The following is an 18180-nucleotide window of genomic DNA, read 5'->3' as shown; positions in this document are numbered from 1 at the left end:
CAAAGTGAGGGACCCTGCTGGCGTGGTGGGAGGAATCCGGCAGGAAGGACCTGGGCTGGCAGAGCCAAAATCCGTGACTGGCGGCCGCCGCTCGCTGCTTCGTGGGGCATTCTGCCTGTCCACAAAGTGCTTCCTGCAGCCGGGCTAGTCTGCAGGATATTGAAGTCAGGAGCGGGACAAGGCGCAGCTGGAGAAATGAAAAAAGGGGGTACACAGCAAAGTCCACTCACGTCCTAGTTGAACTTTCACCCTTCGCTGCTTCAACAGTTATTATGTTTGCATATCTCGGAGAATTTCACGTATTTTGCTTTAGTTGGGGCTGTTAAATATTAATAAATCTTTTTCAGTAAAAGCTGGCTTTTTGCATCGGAAAATGCTTTTCAAATGGCGGCGAAAACTTTTTCGCAACAATAGTTGCTTGTTTTTCCGAGTGTCTGCCTGCCTGGCTGTGTTTGCATTTCTCTGGATGGATGCGGATGGATGGTTGAAAGTTCTGGGGGATGGGTTGGTGCTGGGATGGGCGTCTGTTTGGGGTCCTTATGTAAATCGGTCGTTGTTCCTTTTAGCACTCGTCCTCTGCTCACTTGTTTTTGTACTTCCAAGTGTTGAGTGTTTTGTTATTGAAGCATATTTTCCTCATTTGTTCTCGAGCTGCACTCACCCGCCCGCCGACTGTCTCCCCTTGAATTGTTGTTAGTTAAACAGCAACACCACCGAGAGCCACCTGAAAACCCCAGCAAAAAGAGGGTTCCCAAGGTGTATGCACAACTTTTGGTCCCGAACCCTTTCATAAACGACAGACCGAAAAATAAAGGGCTTAATGTGTGTATGCGCTAAAAGCCTGTTACTGTTTCTGTACTGTAGTTCATGGCAACGGCACGGGCTTTGGATGGTAGGCAGTGTATTAAAAGTTTTACGGGCTCCAACTTTCGCCAACAAACTTGTGGCAGTCGCATAAAATGTTTCTGCTACCTCTGAGCCCAAAGTATGCACACACGCGGCAACAAAGCCAACTTAACACACAATTGCGCTTTTGCATATTTGCGCGCTGCTACAAAACAAACAAAATTCCGCGATCCAAATCAACAGGAGAGCAGCCGGAAAAGGGCTTTGCCCGGGGAGGTGGTTGCGCTGGGACCTCCACGCTGAACCAGGTCAAGAGCTGTTAACGTGAAAATTACACAATTTGTGCATTTTGCCGGGGTATTAGCCAGTCCACTTGCATTAAAGTGATGAAAACAGTTAAACCCCTCTTGTATTTGGGAAAATGCTTACTAAAACTCGGCACTTGACTGATTATTTAACTCTTTTCTCATATCAGCCACAATATTTTAAGTGAAGCAGTAACTAAATGGCAGTGTCGGCCAATGAAACCAGTTCATAATTGCTGACAGTAATTAAGGAAAGTGAGGAAAAAGCGACTGACACTTGGTAAATACCCTGTGGGGTGACCACCACCGGGGGGATCTGTTTGCCCCAGTGGTTTCAGACCGAGCGGAGATGGCAGAAGCCGGCTCAAAGGCATTCCTCCTCGGAGGTATTACACAAAGGTCCACAGAGCCAGTGACCGACGAACTGTTTGCACTGGCAAGTCACCGAGGGGTTTCTAAAACGAAGGCGGTTCTTGGCTTACACTGAGCGCAGGGAGCTTATAAAAACTTTAAACTGGTTACAAACATTACAGATAGAGCAGAGAATGACTAACGAAAACCCTTTCGAAATATACGTATGTTTATAACTCATTGTCATAATACGAATACGAGCAAATGAGATATATTTTAAGGACACTGCTATGTAACTTCATAATTTCCAAAAACCTGATAGTCTCAGTGAAGCCTCAAAAACTTTAAGCACGTTTTCGAAAATATCTTAATTTGATATCTTGTGTGCTCCCTCTAAAGGGTCTGTAAGAAAGTAAGCATTTCCAGATTATTAGCGGTTTAAAACTCTGATTAAATAACAATCAAATAATAATAAAAGATTAATTGCAGTTAAGTACGGCAATCTTCGATTTTACTAAGATTTCCCGCTTGCACACTTTTGACCTCTTTTGTTTCGCTCTGAAACTATTTCGGTTGCTCTCCTTGACGCTTTTAAATGGCGAGCCTGAGCAGACCCGAGGCGCAGTGGCTCTGTGGGTGAGCTCTCCAGCGCTCGAGATGAAGATTAATTTGTATGTTCACCTCTCGGATGCCACTTGAATGCTGCGAAGACTGAAGCAACCTGGCACAAAGGCGCAGTCACGGCCACCAGCTGCTCATCCCGGACTCCTGCCCGGTCTTTCTGGCTGGCCTAAGGTAACAGACACATCAGCCGGCCTGGAACAGGGGGTCGGGTTATGGGGACGGACACAATGGGGCGTTGAGCATTTGTGAAATTCTTGTTCGGGGCCCAGACACGGCGCCAAATGAATGATGAATGCCTGCTAAAGAGCTGGTTGCTACCCTCAGCTGTGGGATGCTGTTAAATGTTCGGTGAAAATGCGTTGATAATAAGGCCACACTTTCACTGTTTGGACCCTAAATCGCACAACTTTTTAATTGATAATTGTCTGTGGATATTTCGGTACATTAAAAAATAAAAATGTATCAAACTATCTACCTGATTCAAGCCCAATGATCCATCATATGTTTCCAAGAACTACTTATATCTGGTCGCGCCCCCTCAAAACCTTAAGATCAAGGGTTTCGAGCGCAAAGACGGCTTAATTGCGCCCACAAGTCTTATACGGAATTATCCAGTAATTTAATTAATCAGCTATTGGCAAGAAGCTGTCAAAGGAGTTGAGTGGCTCGCCTAGGGGCTACCTCTGCAAGCACGTGCCCCCGTTGCCTACATATAGTATCTCAGGATTCCGCAGCGGAATGCATTTTGCAATAATTTAACTTGAGCCGTTTTGACCCAATTTGCGGCGTGGCACATCTTAGCGAAATTAAACCGCCTGCCTGAGGAAACTTCCATTTTGCAGCTACATACATTCATAGTTGTGGGCGCTCAAGAGTGAGAGTGGGAGCCCCGTGTGAATGCTTACACTAATTAATGCGACACCTGCCTCATGTCACGTTCTAGTTAAGTCTTCTTTTTTGGTTGGCAGATTTAATGAATGCAAGCGTTTTCAATTTTAATCCGCAAAAGCCGCAAAACTTTGGCTAGCCGCCATCATTAGCCGTTGTCAGGCGCCAGGCGTCGGGCTGTCATTAAAAATGGCTTAAATGACAGGCCAGTAGGCGGTTGGAAAGCCACTTTCCCGAGCCCCCAAGCACGTGTAAGCCGTAGTTTCGTTGTTTTCGAGGGGGCGATGGTTGGAGGGTTACGGAGATTTAAATTCTCCTCATCTAAGAGTGACAGACGGGGAGAATGCACTGCCCTGCGTTCAAAGGCTCCTTGAACTTCAAGAAATTCAAAGGCACATGGCTGAATGTATTTCCATTAGCATGGGGCGGCAGGAAAGTGCGGAAAACTCTCTGGACTAGAGGGCATAATGGGAAATGCAGGGTTTCCATTAGCGCCCAGAATCGAAGCGGAGGCAGTAAAATTTAAAAGCTCCGTGTGCCCGTGCCTTTTGTTCTCCAACTTTCTCTCTTTTGCATCTCATTGAAAGGCATTCTAGCCACCGCCCACCGCCCACCGTGCACCGATCCACCTCCTCCATCGCTTTGTGCCCGGCTCACTGGGGTTACGCCTGCGGGCGGATTCCATTCCGAAGGAGCACAGGCTCTAATGCAATATACTATACTATATACGAGGGCTGCAGCTATATAGGCTATGTGGGTCCGGGGCTGCGCTGCTGCAAACGAGGTCACCGCTTTGGGACAAAAGTTGTCAACTTGAAAATTACACATTCTGGAAATCTGTAAAAATGCGAGCGTACAAATGTGCAAATGCATGGGGGCGTGGCCAAAGCCAACATATCTTTGGCTTTCGCCCGGCCCAGCAGCCAGCTGCACAACTGTTGCCTTTATTTCGGCTTATCAGCCTGTGAAATGCGCCATTCAAATGCAAATGCGCAGCGTAATTAAAAATGTGCATTCCCCTGCCCTCCGCCCGAGCCAATTTAAATATGTGTAAGCAAACACATATATGTATATATGGGGGGAAATTTAATTAGTTGGGTCCTTCGGGCTGCTGGCCATAAAAATAATAATGCAGAGAATGAACTCGGGTCGGGAAAAGTGGTTAAGGCTGAAATGCGAAACGGATCCCACCGCCGCACCGCCGCACCGACCCTTTGTTGGTTTCCTTTCGTCGCCGTCGGTTTCCGCAAATCGCTTTAAGCCACACTATTCATTGACTCTAACTGGGAGCGCTTTCCACCTGAAAGGGCTCTTGTAAATATTCAATTTCACACGTTCCGTCGGCATACCACCCCGGGATGCCCTCGAAAGCCGCCATCCACTGTTGGCCAACCGACAAACCATCTAGCAGCTGTCAGCCATATTGGGCGCAAAAATCGCTACGGCCCCGGCACAGGCAGCAAATAAAGTCGCACATATTTTCAAATAAAGCTGCCGTTATCACAAATTGACAGCAAAGTATTGTGCGGCCAACTACTTTGTCCCAGCGTGGGATGTGGGTTGGTTGGTTGGTTGGTCGGCGGCCGGTTGGCCGTTTGGGTTAGGGCTTGTTCCCAAAATGGCCAAATGGCTTTATGCGGTCAACGGAAGCTTCCGCTTCCGGTTACACATTCACGTACACAGCTCGAAAGTACCCTGCGGTCGGCTGTCACTGCGATGATTGCGCTGCACAAACACAGACAGCTTTGGAAAACTAATAAACCCTCTGCGCGAACCGAGGCATTGACCCATTGCGATGCGCTTTATTTAACAATATTAAACAGCCAATATGCCGCTGGCAATTTCCGCAGTCGTATTGCCTTTGTTTGGCCTGTCATATCCATCGGCCAAGTAATATTCAAACACACTTTGAATGTCGCTCGATAAGCAAACACTCAAAATTCCAAAAAGCACAAGCCCAGGGCGTAGCCATCAAGTGTTAATAGTCGTTGCTTTGAATTTCAACTCGGATCGGCAACTTATCGCATTATTTTTACAGATTCTGACATGGACGGAGGCGGGGACAACCAGCTGGCGGTGAGATCCTTTGGGAGTCAAAGAGACGCGTTTTACTACTACGCAAGAGCTCCTGTTCAAATCCTTCAAGTTCCATCACCCGATCAAGAAGATGGAAGTGCAGCTGTCCTGCATTTGGCCGTGCATGCCCTGTTCTTTGCTGAACTGGCCGAGGATTCGGGTTTCGAGTCTGGCAGCGAGGGTGATTAAACGGAAATGATGAATTAAAGGCCTTACTCTTTTTACATGTATTCTTATGTAAATTCATAGCTCTGCGAGCAATTTGTGTATCAATTGTTAAAATAAATAAAATTTTATAATGTAATACTATACTTTTCATGCAAATGAGCATATATAGTCCCTGATGAAAATAAACTAAAATAATATGATTTTCTATCTTACCTTTATGAGTAGGTTAAAATCCACTAAAATAAAGTAGACACTGATAACATGTTTTGAAATGCCTTAATTGGGTTTCGGTTTATTCATGTCGATTTGATTTCAATTTGATCTCAAACACAAATTCCATTTAAACACAGGCATGCTCGGGCATCTGTGTGTGATTTTGTAGATTAGTTGAGAGTTGTAGTTACATTTATTTTACACATACATAAATACGCATACTTGTATACATTTTTAAAACGCTCGTCCAAGATGAATTTTTTCTATTATTTTCTATTTTTACTTTGAATTTGTTATATCGGATGCCCTTCTGTTTGCGCTCTCTTGTGGACATCAATAATAAATATTTATGTGTTTTTGCATGTGTGTTCGCTCGGTATATATATGTGTGTACGTATATTTTGCATTTTGATTTCATAGTTTAATATCTTCTATATAGTTTGGTTCGACCTCGCTTGCAAAAAACGCGATCGAATCCTTTTGATTTCCCTTATAATCGAAATTGTTTTCTACTTTTCAAGTATATTCCGCTTAATTTAACCCCTTCCGAATAAATCAAAGTTTATCACGCCTAAACTTGCTTTGAAATAAATGCTGTCTTTGCCACCAGAAACCAAAGCAAATACAAATCGGAAATCGCTGTAAATTTTGAATTCACTGAATCTATACGAGAGTTTCTAAGTATATGTTTAAATACAATTAGGGATTATGCCTTAAAATTGTTATAGCTACTCGATATGGTGTCTTTCTTTGCCAAGTTCAGCTTTGTTAAAACAACTTCCATACACAATACATCGCTTTTTGTTTCGTAGATTACGTATAGGTAAATTTCTAAAGAAGCGCAAAACAATAACAGTACATGCATGCAAATGAGAAATACGTTGTTTGCTTTTAATATCAAAATTAAAATATTACACACGTTTGATCATTATTTGTCATTGTTCAGTTTTTTTCGTTATAGATTTTAGTTGCCTATATTTGTAAAAGTTTTTTCGTTTTGCTTCCTTTTGTTCAATGTATTGAAAACCCTACACGCTTTTGTCTCAGTCGGGAAATAATCTTTAAACGGATCCAACTGAACTCAATACAGACATAAATAGGTATAGATATAGGTATGTAGATAGATATAGTAAGTGTATATATATATTTCTGCTGCGGTACCTCTATAAATTCATTACGATTGCTACTGCTGTATACATTTATGGTTTCTTGTTGGGCTTTGACTTCTATCAACTACATGGTGGAGAGAGATGAATTCAGATTCTTATAAAATGCATAAACATTCAGCTTAAACCTAGACTGTGCCTCAACTGCGGTACGAGTATCCATCCTTCCTCTCTCTTCAGTGGTCGTTTTAGATCAATATATATAGTGTTACACGAATATATGTAGTATATGTTTGCTGATAGGTTTCGTTTTTAGAGAGTGCTCGGGGCACTCGTGATAGGGAGGGCTTTACACTGAAATCCATACAATTTATATTGAGTTGAGTTAGTTGAGACCTTGACATGCAATATGAGACTGATTCGGTCGACTCGGTTCCTTTGGCTGGCTGCAGTAGTGGCTTCGGTTTCAAAATTTAAATCACGATTCGATCTATGCGAAAACGTACCACACCTCCCGCCCAAAGCACGCCGCAGGGGCGGGGCACCTCGCACCTGCCACCTGGTAGCTGGCTTCCCCCTAACCAACTTACAGCACAAACCCGTAACCTCAGTAACCAGTCGCATCGAATAGATCCGGCAGCACCAGCGGTGGGCAATTGTGCGGACTGCAGGTGACGCTCGGCATCTCGTCGGGTGTCACGGCATCCGTGCAGATGCACTGCAGACAGTTGCCCGTATCCTGTGGCAGAATGTCGCCAATTTTATACAGTTTGCCTGCAACAAGAGCGACGGAAGCCAGTTCGATTTGCAGTTTAAATGGGATTAGGAAGTGAGCAATTGTGACGGGCAGTAATAAAATACGGGGGAGGAAGGTGCACCGACTTTGCTACACAGAGAAACAAACTTAAGATTTTTCAATACTCATAATATGCATTAAAGGTAACAAGCTTTAAAAAGGGCAGAAGTGGTATTATTTTTATATATATTTATACCGTCAAAGTACCATCCAGTTTTTACACTTCCCTTAATCATACATATATGGATATTAAACATCTTCCCAAAATTTAGTATCTTTTGGGATAAAAATACAAATTATAAGTAATAATTATCCATTTTTCGAAAGTCCTAAAAACATGTACTGAAACACCGTCTCAAAGAAGTATATCCTAAGTCGTTTTAGAGTAATGCAAATGTAATAATAGAACATTGTTTGGTCAAATTTTAATTAGGATATATAGGAGATGGAAGCAATTATGATAACTTTGGAAGCTAAAAGCCTGTAGCTAATAAATGATAACTTTGGATTGACCAGTAGAACCTTTGGTTATTTGTTTCTCCGTGTAGCAATGAAAGTAGTCCTTTGGGACCTCCGCTGACTTGCTTGCTTACCCAAAACATTGCACATACGCCCTGGTGCCAGCGGCGTTGTTGTGATAATCGTTGTCAGGGTGTACGGCGGAACAGCAGGGCTCTGCTGAGGTTGATCCTGATTGCTGCCGCTGCTCCCGACGCTCCCGGCTGCCAGTGGGTCCATTGTTGTCCCTGCTGCTCCCTCGTTGCCATTGCCATTGCTGTTGGTTTTGCTGTTTCTGCTGCTGCTGCCGTTGCCATTGTCGTTAACGCCTGACGTGCTGTTGCCATTTGCAATTAAATCCGTTTGGCGATGGGGATGCACATCAACTGCAGTTAGTGTAATGTCAATATTGACAACGCTGCCATTGAATTCACTGCTGTAATCGTTGTACGAGCTGCGAAAGAAGACGGCATCGCTGGCATTGTCTTTGCCGATGCCCTGGCTGCCACTGCTGCTCCTGTCACTCTGGTTGGCCGTGCCAACATCATCGATTATTGTCGATGCCGGCGTTTCCTGCTCCAAGTTGTCGTCGAGCGAGTCCGTGTTGTCAGCATTCAGCTCGGTGGATGTCAGCCACCGGTGGAAGGCGTCGTCGGTCTCCGCGGCGGGTCCACTGCGATCATGTTGCAGCTGTCCGGGTTCGGGGCGAAAATAAAACACAGACTGTTAATTCGACTTGACTGCATAGTAAATAATAAAGCAGTTCGAGCATGAAAAACCCCATTACGGGAAGCGTTTCAGGCTCACTGGACACGCCGAAAGTGCAAAGTTCAGGCTTCTCCGCTGGGGGCAGCCAATGAAGTGGCAGTGGCCGAGAGCCTAATTGGGTAAGCCTCCCTGGGGCTCTTCAAAGCCCACACGAAAAGCACACAGAATGAGGAGCAAGAAGGACTATGTGGGTAGTTCCGGAACTCGAATAGCGAAATACCCTGGACTTCTGACCAAAAAATAAAAAAGCGAGTTCTTTAGGGGGGACTGAACCAATGTGTAACCACTAACAGGACGAAATCCTACATTGAAATCGATTGGAACTTGAAACTTTTTTATCTTTAAATCACAAACGCATATCATACAGCATATAAAAAATCTTTGAAGTGACAGTGATTTCTTTTTACATCACACTGTTTTTAAATCTGTTAAATCGGTTCTATCATTACTGGAAAAGGTTCATTTATTGTTGAATTAGGCAGAATTCTTATTTCTTTACGTTTACTTTTCAACTCACATCAACCCACACCCTTGGCCATTCAGACCGAACGCTCTGATCAAAACTGACAAGTGAACAAGATGGTTTTTCCTAATTCGCAAAAATAAATCATCAACCTAGCAACAATAACCTTCTGCAACATTAAGAGGAGGTAGGTGGAGCATCATTGCTGCTCAAAGAACATAATTAGAGTTTTAACTTTGTAGAAGTGGCTTTAACTTTATGCTTTAGACGCAGCAAAAGTTGTGTTTTAATTTTTAATCTCCGCAGCCAGTTAGAGCGCTAGTACTGCCAGTGCCCACATTTGACGGATATGATTTCCGCACTACTTGCCCACTTGGCAAGCAACTCTATGATACCTTCTGGCGGGGCACAGGCCCGGAGGCAAGGACCCTTCTCAAGCCGAACCCAGGCTCCAACTCACATTTGTGGCTGCAACTGTGGCCCCGGACTTTTCCATTCCAGACAGCGTGCTTGTCACCATTTCATTTGTTCCTGTCGCCGTTGTCGCTCTCGGTGTCGTTGTCCTGCTCGCAGACGTGGCTGGCGATGTGGATGTGGCTGCCACAGTGGCAACTGGCCGGGCTGTCATCAACGCCTTGGCCGTGCTGCTGCTCGTTGGCCATTGTGTGGCAGATGCCCGGGGCTGCTTTGTAGGCGGCTCTGGCAAAATATCGCTGTCGGTTTCCGCCTCATCAAAGTTTTTATCAGCGGCGGCGGAGGGCTCTCCAGCTGCGGATTCCGACTGCTGGGACTCGGATTCAGCTGCCTTTTGTCGGGCCAACGCCTCTTGCTGCTGCTGCAGGAGGCGCTGTTTTTCGTGCAGCAAGTGCTGCTGGTGGTGCTGGTGCTGGTGGTGCTCGTGCTCCTCGGTCTTGTAGTCGTAGTACAGCAGGGCCGGCAGGTTTTCGGGGAAATTTAAGATTTTGCTGGCCGAATGCGGCGGCTGCTGGTGCGGATGATTGTTGTGCTGCTGCTGTGGATGGGGCGGCGTGGTGGAGGCTGGCTGCTGATAATGCGTTGCCTTCGCCGCCTGATTAACAGCCAAGGCTGCCACTTTCTGCTGCTGTAGCTGCTGCTGCTCGTGTTTGTGTTCCTTGATTATATTGTAGTTGCCACCAACGTCGCCCTTGTGTTTTTGCTGTAGCTGGAGCTGTTGCTTTACGGCGGACTTTTTATAATCCGGCTGCTTCTGCTTCAGCTTCTGCTGCTGCTTCTGCTGCTGCTGCTGCCTCTGGCTGTGGTAAACTTCGTAGTCATTAAAATTCTTTTGATTCCTGCGATGCTTATGCCGCTTGCCAACTTTCCTAGCCGCTTTATGCACTTTTGTTGACTTTCCCGTTGTGCTCTCGTGGCGATATGGATCTGAATAGTCACCATCGCCATCGTCGTCGTCGCCTTCGCCTCCGTCTCCGTCTCCGCCGACACCATCTCCATTTCCCAGACCAAGTCCAGCGTTGACGTCCTGACTGCCACCCGACTTCGCCTTGTTTACATTGGCCTTATCTGCGGGAAAAAGGCAAAAGTTTCTCGTTATATTATGCATGCCGGGGAAAAGCCGATGGAAAACTAACCGCACTTCTCCCACCAGCAGAAGATCTCGCCGTCCATGCAGAGACACACCTCGCAGGCGTCCAGGCGGGGAACCTGCAAGAGGATAGAGCACATGATTTAAATGTTCCCCTGCCGAGGAGTTCGGTCCACCCAGCAAAAGGTTAGCAGGTGCTATTGCGGCGTATATACATGCGGATTATATGCATATGTGAACCCGGTCCCACAACCGAACAATCAATCACTGTGCCAGGGGTTTGATGGGTTTCAGATACAATGAATGGGCGAGCGAACCGCACATCTTGGCTCAACGAACAGAAAGTCTGCCTCTGGGACTGGCAGCCTTGGCTTGCGGGCGTTCGCATAACATGTACCAGGTACATACATCCTAACGAGCCACAAATTCAAATTATGTAATCTCTTTGTTAAATTACTGGGAATGCTCATCAGATTATGGTTGTTCTAATGACTAAAAAACACATCTCATTACACATTTAAAACCCAGGACCTAGTGGCAATAAAATATATCTATAATTAAAACTAATTCTATAATAATAATATAATAAGTTAACACCTATAGTTGGCAAGTTCAATAACTAAGTTTACGCGGATGGACAGACATTGACTTAGGAACATTTACTTTTATCTTATAAATAATATTTTCTCAATACTATGATATTTTGAAAGTTATTTTTTTCAGAAAGCTATGGCAACCTCGTTTAATATAAGTGTGAAATAGTTGTACACCTTAGCATTTTGGTTACGTGCTCTCCAAGGTCATAGGGGCCTTACGTTTGACTCATTTTTAACTAAATATCTAAAATAAACGTCTAAAAGAATTTTTAAACGTCGTGAGTTGCATCCTGGACACAAAAGGGATTACTACTTAACGAAATTTTATGAACTTACACATGAAATCCCGTCAGCTATTCAAAAATAAAACAGGTGTCAAAAGGCCTTAAAACCTTCAAGTCCATCACATAATGAAGAGTGACAGCCTAATTGGTTTCGATTAAATCCCTCCTCATTTTCATTTCTTAAACATTTTGTCCTTCAATCAAGATAGCCATTCGAATCAAACTTGTTTTAAATAAAACTGTTCGCACTCAGCAAACCGAATTTAAACGTTGCCCAGTGTGCTTGGGTGCATGGAAAACCAATTTATAGTATCGCTCCTGGTGCCACCTTACCTTCTGTCCGTGTGTGTACTTGTGGCCGTTGGTGAAGCACGAGGCTGCTCTGCTGTGCGGCTCTAGGTTCTCCTGGGCCGAGGAGGCGGCTTCCAGGTCGGATCCCGCTGCAATCCCTTGAGCCCTCGACGAGTCGCCATCCAAGGCGCTGTCCTGGGCGCCACTAACCCCCTGCCGCTGCAGCTCCGCGTCGCTGAGCATCTGCTGCGAGAGCAGACGGGCGTCGTACTTGGCCTGGGATTGGGCCGTGTCCAGGTCGTAGTTGAAGTCCTCGTGCTCATCTACATACTCAAAGGGCAAAGCTGCGAGAAGGCAAGAACAAATGCAGAATAATCCCCTGCTTATTTCACTTTTCACATGCAAAAACAGTCAGCAATACTCAAAATATATTTACTGTAGGGTGGACCTGTGTAAAGTACATTTAAAACTTATTTACTTTTGCCTCTTCGCTGAGTTTGCTTTATTTAATACGAATCTTGCTTGAATAAAAATTAAATTTGAATTATTTTCTAGAGCAGATATTACTTTTTTAATAGCTTGGATGAGACCCTTGTTGTTTTTCTCCCCTCTTCGAGAACAGAGTACGTTTCTATCTTATAATTTCTTTCTTTAAATATATATTTAAATAAATATTTGAATCTTATATTTAGTAAATATTATTTAAACATAGAAAAAATTTATGTCTGGTTTTACCTCACTGATTTTAAATATATTAATATATTATTATTGATTAAATTGAAGTTCAATATTAAGCATACAAAAAATAAAACAGCACTTAATGATTTATTTTGAATATCAAATCTTTTTCTTAAAAGAAACGATGAAACATTCAGCGTAATGAACGCGCTTTTAGAAATCCAAATAAAATTATTTTTTTTTCAGTATTTTATTTTAACGATACGATAATGAAAAGATTGCGTACATATCTTTAAAATTGGTATGGTAAATTGATATACTCCTTAAAGTTTATTCACCTGATAATGCCATTTACTACTACATAAGTAATGATTATAGAAATATCGTATGAAAAATATATATAAATATATAGTCGATAGTCGACGAATATGGAATATATACACTTTATAGGGTCGGATTATAGGGAATATATACACTTTATAGGGTCGGAAATGCTTCCTTCTACCTCTTACACACTTTCCGGCAAATCATAATGGACTGGCTTTTATGTTTTTCCCAAAAAACTGTATTTACACCACCATTATCAAATTTTAATAAAGTAAAAATAAACATTTGTGTTTTTTGCCAACGTTTCTATTGATTATTTTTGAACACATTACTAAGTAACGTACAGAAAAAGGGGATATTTTATTTAGCGGAAAGAATGCAAAACGTAGAAGAAAGCGTTTTCAGCTTTACAAGGTATATATCAGAGGTGCCACAAAAATAATGTTAACCCTAATCACTCCAGCGATTACGAGGCACCTCCGTATATTCTTGCATAACCCCATCTGCCAGGCACTACTTTTAGCTCAGTAAAGGGTATCTGATAGTCGAGCCCATAGACTCCAGCAATATCTCGTGTTTTCTTTCCAGTGTTTACTTATTTATTTCATCTGTGACCCAGTTGTCTGACCAGCCGTCGATTGATAAGGCTTATTGAGTCTCAGATGAGGCTGAGCTCTCAGTCTAACTTATGTTTTGAAGGCTGCAAGATGCGTCTAGTTGTCGTTATTTTTGCGGTGATCGCCGTTCTCCTGGTTTCGAACACCGAGGCTGCCGTATCCAGGGGTGTTTTTAAGGATCCAGCTCATCCTGGAAAGTGTGTCGTTGATGGCCTAGTCCTTCAAAAGGGTCAGACTGCACGCCACCCAAAAAGGTGTGAGCGAATTATTTGCGGAGACAAAAGCGAGGCAGAGATCCAAACGTGAGCTTGATAGTGTTGAAATAGGTATCGGGATGCATGTGCTCTTTGTAAACAATATTATTTTATATACTTTAGATGCGGTGCCTATGGACTCCCCCCTGGGAAGAAATTCGGAAAGTACATAGCTCCAAATGCTGATTATCCCGCCTGCTGCGATCGTGAGATTATCAACAAGTAATACTTGGCACAAATAAATAAAAAACTGGGAGATATATATATATATATATATATATATATAATATTACCCTAGATTTGGTAAAATTCTCATTATATTTTAATATGTCGTCATATGTGGTAAACTTATTTTTTTAATTTACTCAATAAGTTTTAAATGGCTCTAATTTATACCTAAGGTCTGTGATAATGAATGCTTATGAAGACCAACTGGTAATATGCTCCCTGTTAATAGGCTAATATTTCTTTTTTAAAAGCAATGTAATATGTTTAAATATAAATTTGAATGAATAAATGTAAGGGTATGTATGTTTTTGTGTGCCGCCTATCTCCGAGCCGACGCCGAGCCTTGACCTTTAATAAATCATAGTACTTAAGCATGGTCCACCCCAGCGCACAAAATCCGATCGGCAAGCTGTTGCCACCTTACATATGAAATTTGGCGAAATTTGCAGGGGCCATAAACGGTCGCGTTGCTGGCATTTTATTATGCATATTTGATAAATTATCATAAAAATAAGAACTGAAATAAATCACGGCCACATAAAGGCAGGCACACTCGCAGTGTGTGTTTGCTCGTGTTTTGTTTTATGGCAAACAGTTGTCATTAAATCAAAAGGCTGCACTCATTATGACATAAAAGCGGCGACTGGCAATGGAAAATGCGAAATGTGAATTGTGAAATGTGGAAGCGTAAAGCGCTCATAAAAATTCAGAATGAAACGCTTGGCGTAATTTATGTAATACAGATTTAATAAGGCTGTAAAATGAATTCTCCCTTTTTAGTCCGTCTGCTCTCCATAATTCAAGCAAAGCAATCAGCGGCAGAGAGTTGCTTAAGCCGAAGATGGAGGGAGTTCCCCAGACATGCCCCGATATCCCCAGACTTTCGAGGGCTTCCGCACTTTCCCGACTCACCCTTGGTCCGGCTGAGTAATCCCAGGATGGTGGCCAGCAGGAGGCAGGACCTCCAGGAATGGCCGTTCGTCATGCTGTCGCTGCTAATAATCCCAAGAAGAATCTCACTTTCGGCGGATTTCACGGATGGCACTGCACTTGCTGCACATTACTTGCACATTTTTTGTGGCGCTTGCTCCTGGCTCTTCTGGCCCGGGCTCACAGATACACACTCACACACCCGCACACTCAAACCACGCGGTTTGTTAGCCGTTTCAGTTTGCTCCGATGTTTGTTTACGCTCCTTCTGCGACTGCGACTGTGTTTACGCTAGCACTTTGTACCTTTGGAGCTCGGTAGCAGCGGCAGTTGCTGTTTTTATCTCACTCGAGCTGTTTGTTATTTTTAGAATGCACACTTGTACGCTTTTTCATCTTGTCACTTGAAGAGGGTGAAATGCTGCATTTACAATGCTGATGCGGATGCGGATGCTGATGCTGCGCCTGCTAAATGTGGGCCCTCTTAAGTGGGCAACGATTTTCGCAGCCATGCCAATTTATGGAGGCTGAATGTAAATGGGAACTCAACTGCTGCCATTAGGCCCCGCTTATATTGAATTTACTTCGCCGAGTTCCTAATGGCGCAACTGTGATTCGCTTTCCCCAGCTCTTCCGGCTGCCCCAACCACTTACTCCTTTCCCCCCAGAGCCTACGTGTCTGGTTGAGTGGGGGAGTGGGCGGTGGGCGGAGGAGGTGGAAAACCCAACAAGTGTTTCCTCGGGAAACGTGCCTTATGTAATCAGCGCGGCAGCTGCGATTGCCACGTTCTGTGGTGGCCAATTTCAAATGAAATTGAATCCCATTAACTAATCTTAAAGAAGTGAAAGCGGGCCCAGAGAAGATGCCCCAAGGAGGCCCACTACCCAGCCCAAGTGTTTACGCAATGGGCAGGGTAAATGCACCGTCAATCTATTTAATTTATGGCACAAGCGAAGCCAGAGCTTGGCTTAGCTAACCAAATAAGCACAGTGGGGCAGGTGGGCAGGGGGCGCCACCGGGAAATCAGGAAAAGCACAGAGCCTGGCCAGGCCAAACAAAACGAGGCGAAAGGAAAGCATCCGCAGGAGGCTGGAGCGGAAATTCATTGCCAGTCCCGGCCACGTTCGAAGTGTGAGAAATTATCGCCATGCCAGCGGCAATAGCAATCCGAGTCGGAGTCCCGGTCCCCACACCCACGTGACTGTCACACGCATTGACAGATGAAACAAAGCTGGCTGGAAGCCATAACTTCTAATAGAGACCCAGGGGCCGGGGTATTGTTTAATTTACTTTTAATGTGCGACAATTTCCGTTCGACTTGATTGAATTCCAATTGCACTTGCTGGCGGTTGAGTGGCCTTTAGTTTTGCCACCGCTGTTCACTTGCCATTTGTTTGCATTTAATTAGTGGGGGCGCAGGGGAGGGGGCTCTAATTACTTTTTATGTTGATTGAATGCACTTGGCGCGGCGCACGAGGAGACCGTGATTCACCCGCGACTGTGTGGCACACACGGCGGCTACGCGATGACTGAATCCTCGGAGGCTCGACACTCCGCTACACTCTGCGCTCAGAGCTGGACGCCACTGTTGCTGCGGATGCTGAGTCCTTTGTATTTATTGCAGCACAGCAGCAGCCAACAACTCAATCGCCGCTCTCTCTCTCATGAGAGAGCGTCCCTGCTCTCCTGGCTTTTATGAATGAGCTGGGATGTGCGCAATAAACACAGCTCTGTTAACAGCGCGCTGCTGGCGCTCTGTTAGCCGCCGGATTCATGCAAATTGCATTAAAGTGAATCAGTTGTGTGCCGTTATCCCGTCCTCTTCGCTGGAAAATTGCATTTTCCTCGCCGCCACTTTGGCGGCACTGCCTTTAGGCCTTGTTGGGCCCGCTTTTACCACCTGACATTGCACAGCCCTTTCCCCCCGGGCATAATGCAAAACAATATCTCGGATTCTCGCCTGCGTTTTCGAATCACTTTACTTACACTGCGCGGAGAAAACAAATCACTGCAGAAGAAAGTATTTTCCCACGCTAATAATGCTTTTAGTAAAGAATTGCTGAGCTTAAGAATGGGTATTTCATGTTTTAATAAATTGAGAACTAAAATATAATGTAAGGCACTGCGAGAACTGACTTATGTTATTTAAAAGATCTGTGGTGTTACCAAAAAAAATGTATCTTTAAGATATATGTTTTGTATGTATATGTATCTTTAAGTTACATTTGATGTATAGTTTGCTTTGATCAAGGGCCATTTTGTTAATTCTCCAAATTAAATTTATTTTATGGTTCAAAGAAGTGGAAGGGGATTATAACATTTTGAAGTACGATAGATACATTTATATGTGACATATTTAAAAACTTTTTGAGATTAAAAATGTAACAATTTTAAAAACTTGTGGTACTTTAAAAATCACATCGTCAATATTTGAGTCGTGATCCTTGATCATGGCTTAAAAACATGGCAACTTAAGACACAACACAATAAAACTGAGCACTAAATTAGGGAAATCTTATGGTAACAAAATCACAATTGTTAATAAGGTTATTTTAAACTTAGCAATATGCTGTGAGGGTGAAAGGAAAGAGAAAAAACCGCTACTTAAGGCCATTTAGGCAGGCCTGCACTCGTAGTTAAACTAGGATATTAGGCCTGACGAGGAAGTCCAATAAAATTTTTGATATTTTTTCCGTGCCAGGAATCCTGAGGGCAGGACGTGTGGCATGACCCCGGCGCCGCATGTTAAAGTTCAGCCCGAGCACCGGGAGTAAAGTGTAAATATGTAAATGACAAAAGCCCGGCGCACAGACGCTCGCAACACTCGCTCAAGGACTCGGGGGCTGTCAGGACTCTGAGGCCGTTGAGTGACATGCGATGTTTGCTGCCACTGCGAAGCTTGTTAGACATTACAATGCGTGTTTGTGCCAGGATAACTGTCAACAGTTGCCTTTGAATTCGCTGCTTTCCCTTCTTATTTTTCAAGTTTGCTAATTTCTTTTGTACATTTCCGAGACGCCTAACAACGTCATGCATTTACATAAAGAAACAATAGCCAGGCCAGAAGCTTCTGCCATTAAACCGCCTCGTATCCCATGCAACAGTTGGCGATGGAATACGGCAGATAATTCATGGACAGGAGGTTATTTAAGCTGCAGACCGCACACCGGACCCATCGATTCACTTCCGACCATATGAGAAATGCCAATTGACCCACTCGGAAAGCTGAATATTTATGGGCATGCAAATCGGGTGCCCCAACGAGGGCAGTTCGTGCTGAAAATATTTATATCCCTACGGCTAAACAAT

The 18180-nt window shown here is 44.0% G+C and overlaps 3 protein-coding genes across 11 annotated transcripts; 2 read left to right on the top strand and 1 right to left on the bottom strand.

The window, feature by feature from the left end:
• Window positions 1-4865: 4865 nt before the first annotated feature.
• On the top strand, window positions 4866-5394 carry LOC127010989 (uncharacterized). 2 transcript variants are annotated; one of them, XM_050887504.1, is made up of 2 exons: window positions 4866-4998; window positions 5053-5394. In XM_050887504.1, the coding sequence occupies exon 2, from the start codon at window positions 5061-5063 to the stop codon at window positions 5277-5279; it is 219 nt and encodes a 72-aa protein (XP_050743461.1). In that variant the 5' UTR covers window positions 4866-4998; window positions 5053-5060; the 3' UTR covers window positions 5280-5394. The 2 variants fall into 2 exon arrangements, with proteins under 2 accessions (XP_050743461.1, XP_050743462.1); XM_050887505.1 differs by having other exon boundaries at window positions 4884-4989.
• A 126-nt stretch (window positions 5395-5520) lies between these two features.
• LOC108030324 (probable basic-leucine zipper transcription factor Q) lies at window positions 5521-17041 on the bottom strand. Of its 8 annotated transcripts, XM_050887585.1 has the most exons (8): window positions 16162-17041; window positions 14854-15338; window positions 11880-12181; window positions 10713-10785; window positions 10442-10644; window positions 9563-10372; window positions 7967-8561; window positions 5521-7351 (listed from the first exon to the last, which is right to left on the bottom strand). In XM_050887585.1, the coding sequence occupies exons 2-8, from the start codon at window positions 14924-14926 to the stop codon at window positions 7185-7187; spliced, it is 2223 nt and encodes a 740-aa protein (XP_050743542.1). In that variant the 5' UTR covers window positions 14927-15338; window positions 16162-17041; the 3' UTR covers window positions 5521-7184. The 8 variants fall into 8 exon arrangements, with proteins under 8 accessions (XP_050743542.1, XP_050743539.1, XP_043948130.1 ...); XM_050887582.1 differs by having other exon boundaries at window positions 9563-10644; XM_044092195.2 differs by having other exon boundaries at window positions 9563-10644; window positions 14854-15273.
• LOC108030325 (uncharacterized) lies at window positions 13514-14244 on the top strand. Its single transcript, XM_017103182.3, has 2 exons — window positions 13514-13761; window positions 13837-14244. Exons 1-2 carry the CDS (start codon window positions 13550-13552, stop codon window positions 13937-13939), a joined length of 315 nt encoding a protein of 104 aa, XP_016958671.1. The 5' UTR covers window positions 13514-13549; the 3' UTR covers window positions 13940-14244.
• Window positions 17042-18180: the final 1139 nt, after the last annotated feature.

Source organism: Drosophila biarmipes, chromosome 2R (genome assembly GCF_025231255.1).
Source record: "Drosophila biarmipes strain raj3 chromosome 2R, RU_DBia_V1.1, whole genome shotgun sequence".
Classification (NCBI taxonomy): Eukaryota; Metazoa; Arthropoda; class Insecta; order Diptera; family Drosophilidae; genus Drosophila; species Drosophila biarmipes.
The sequence above is the reverse complement of the archived record's forward strand: the minus strand, read 5'-3'. Positions and strand labels throughout refer to the sequence as shown.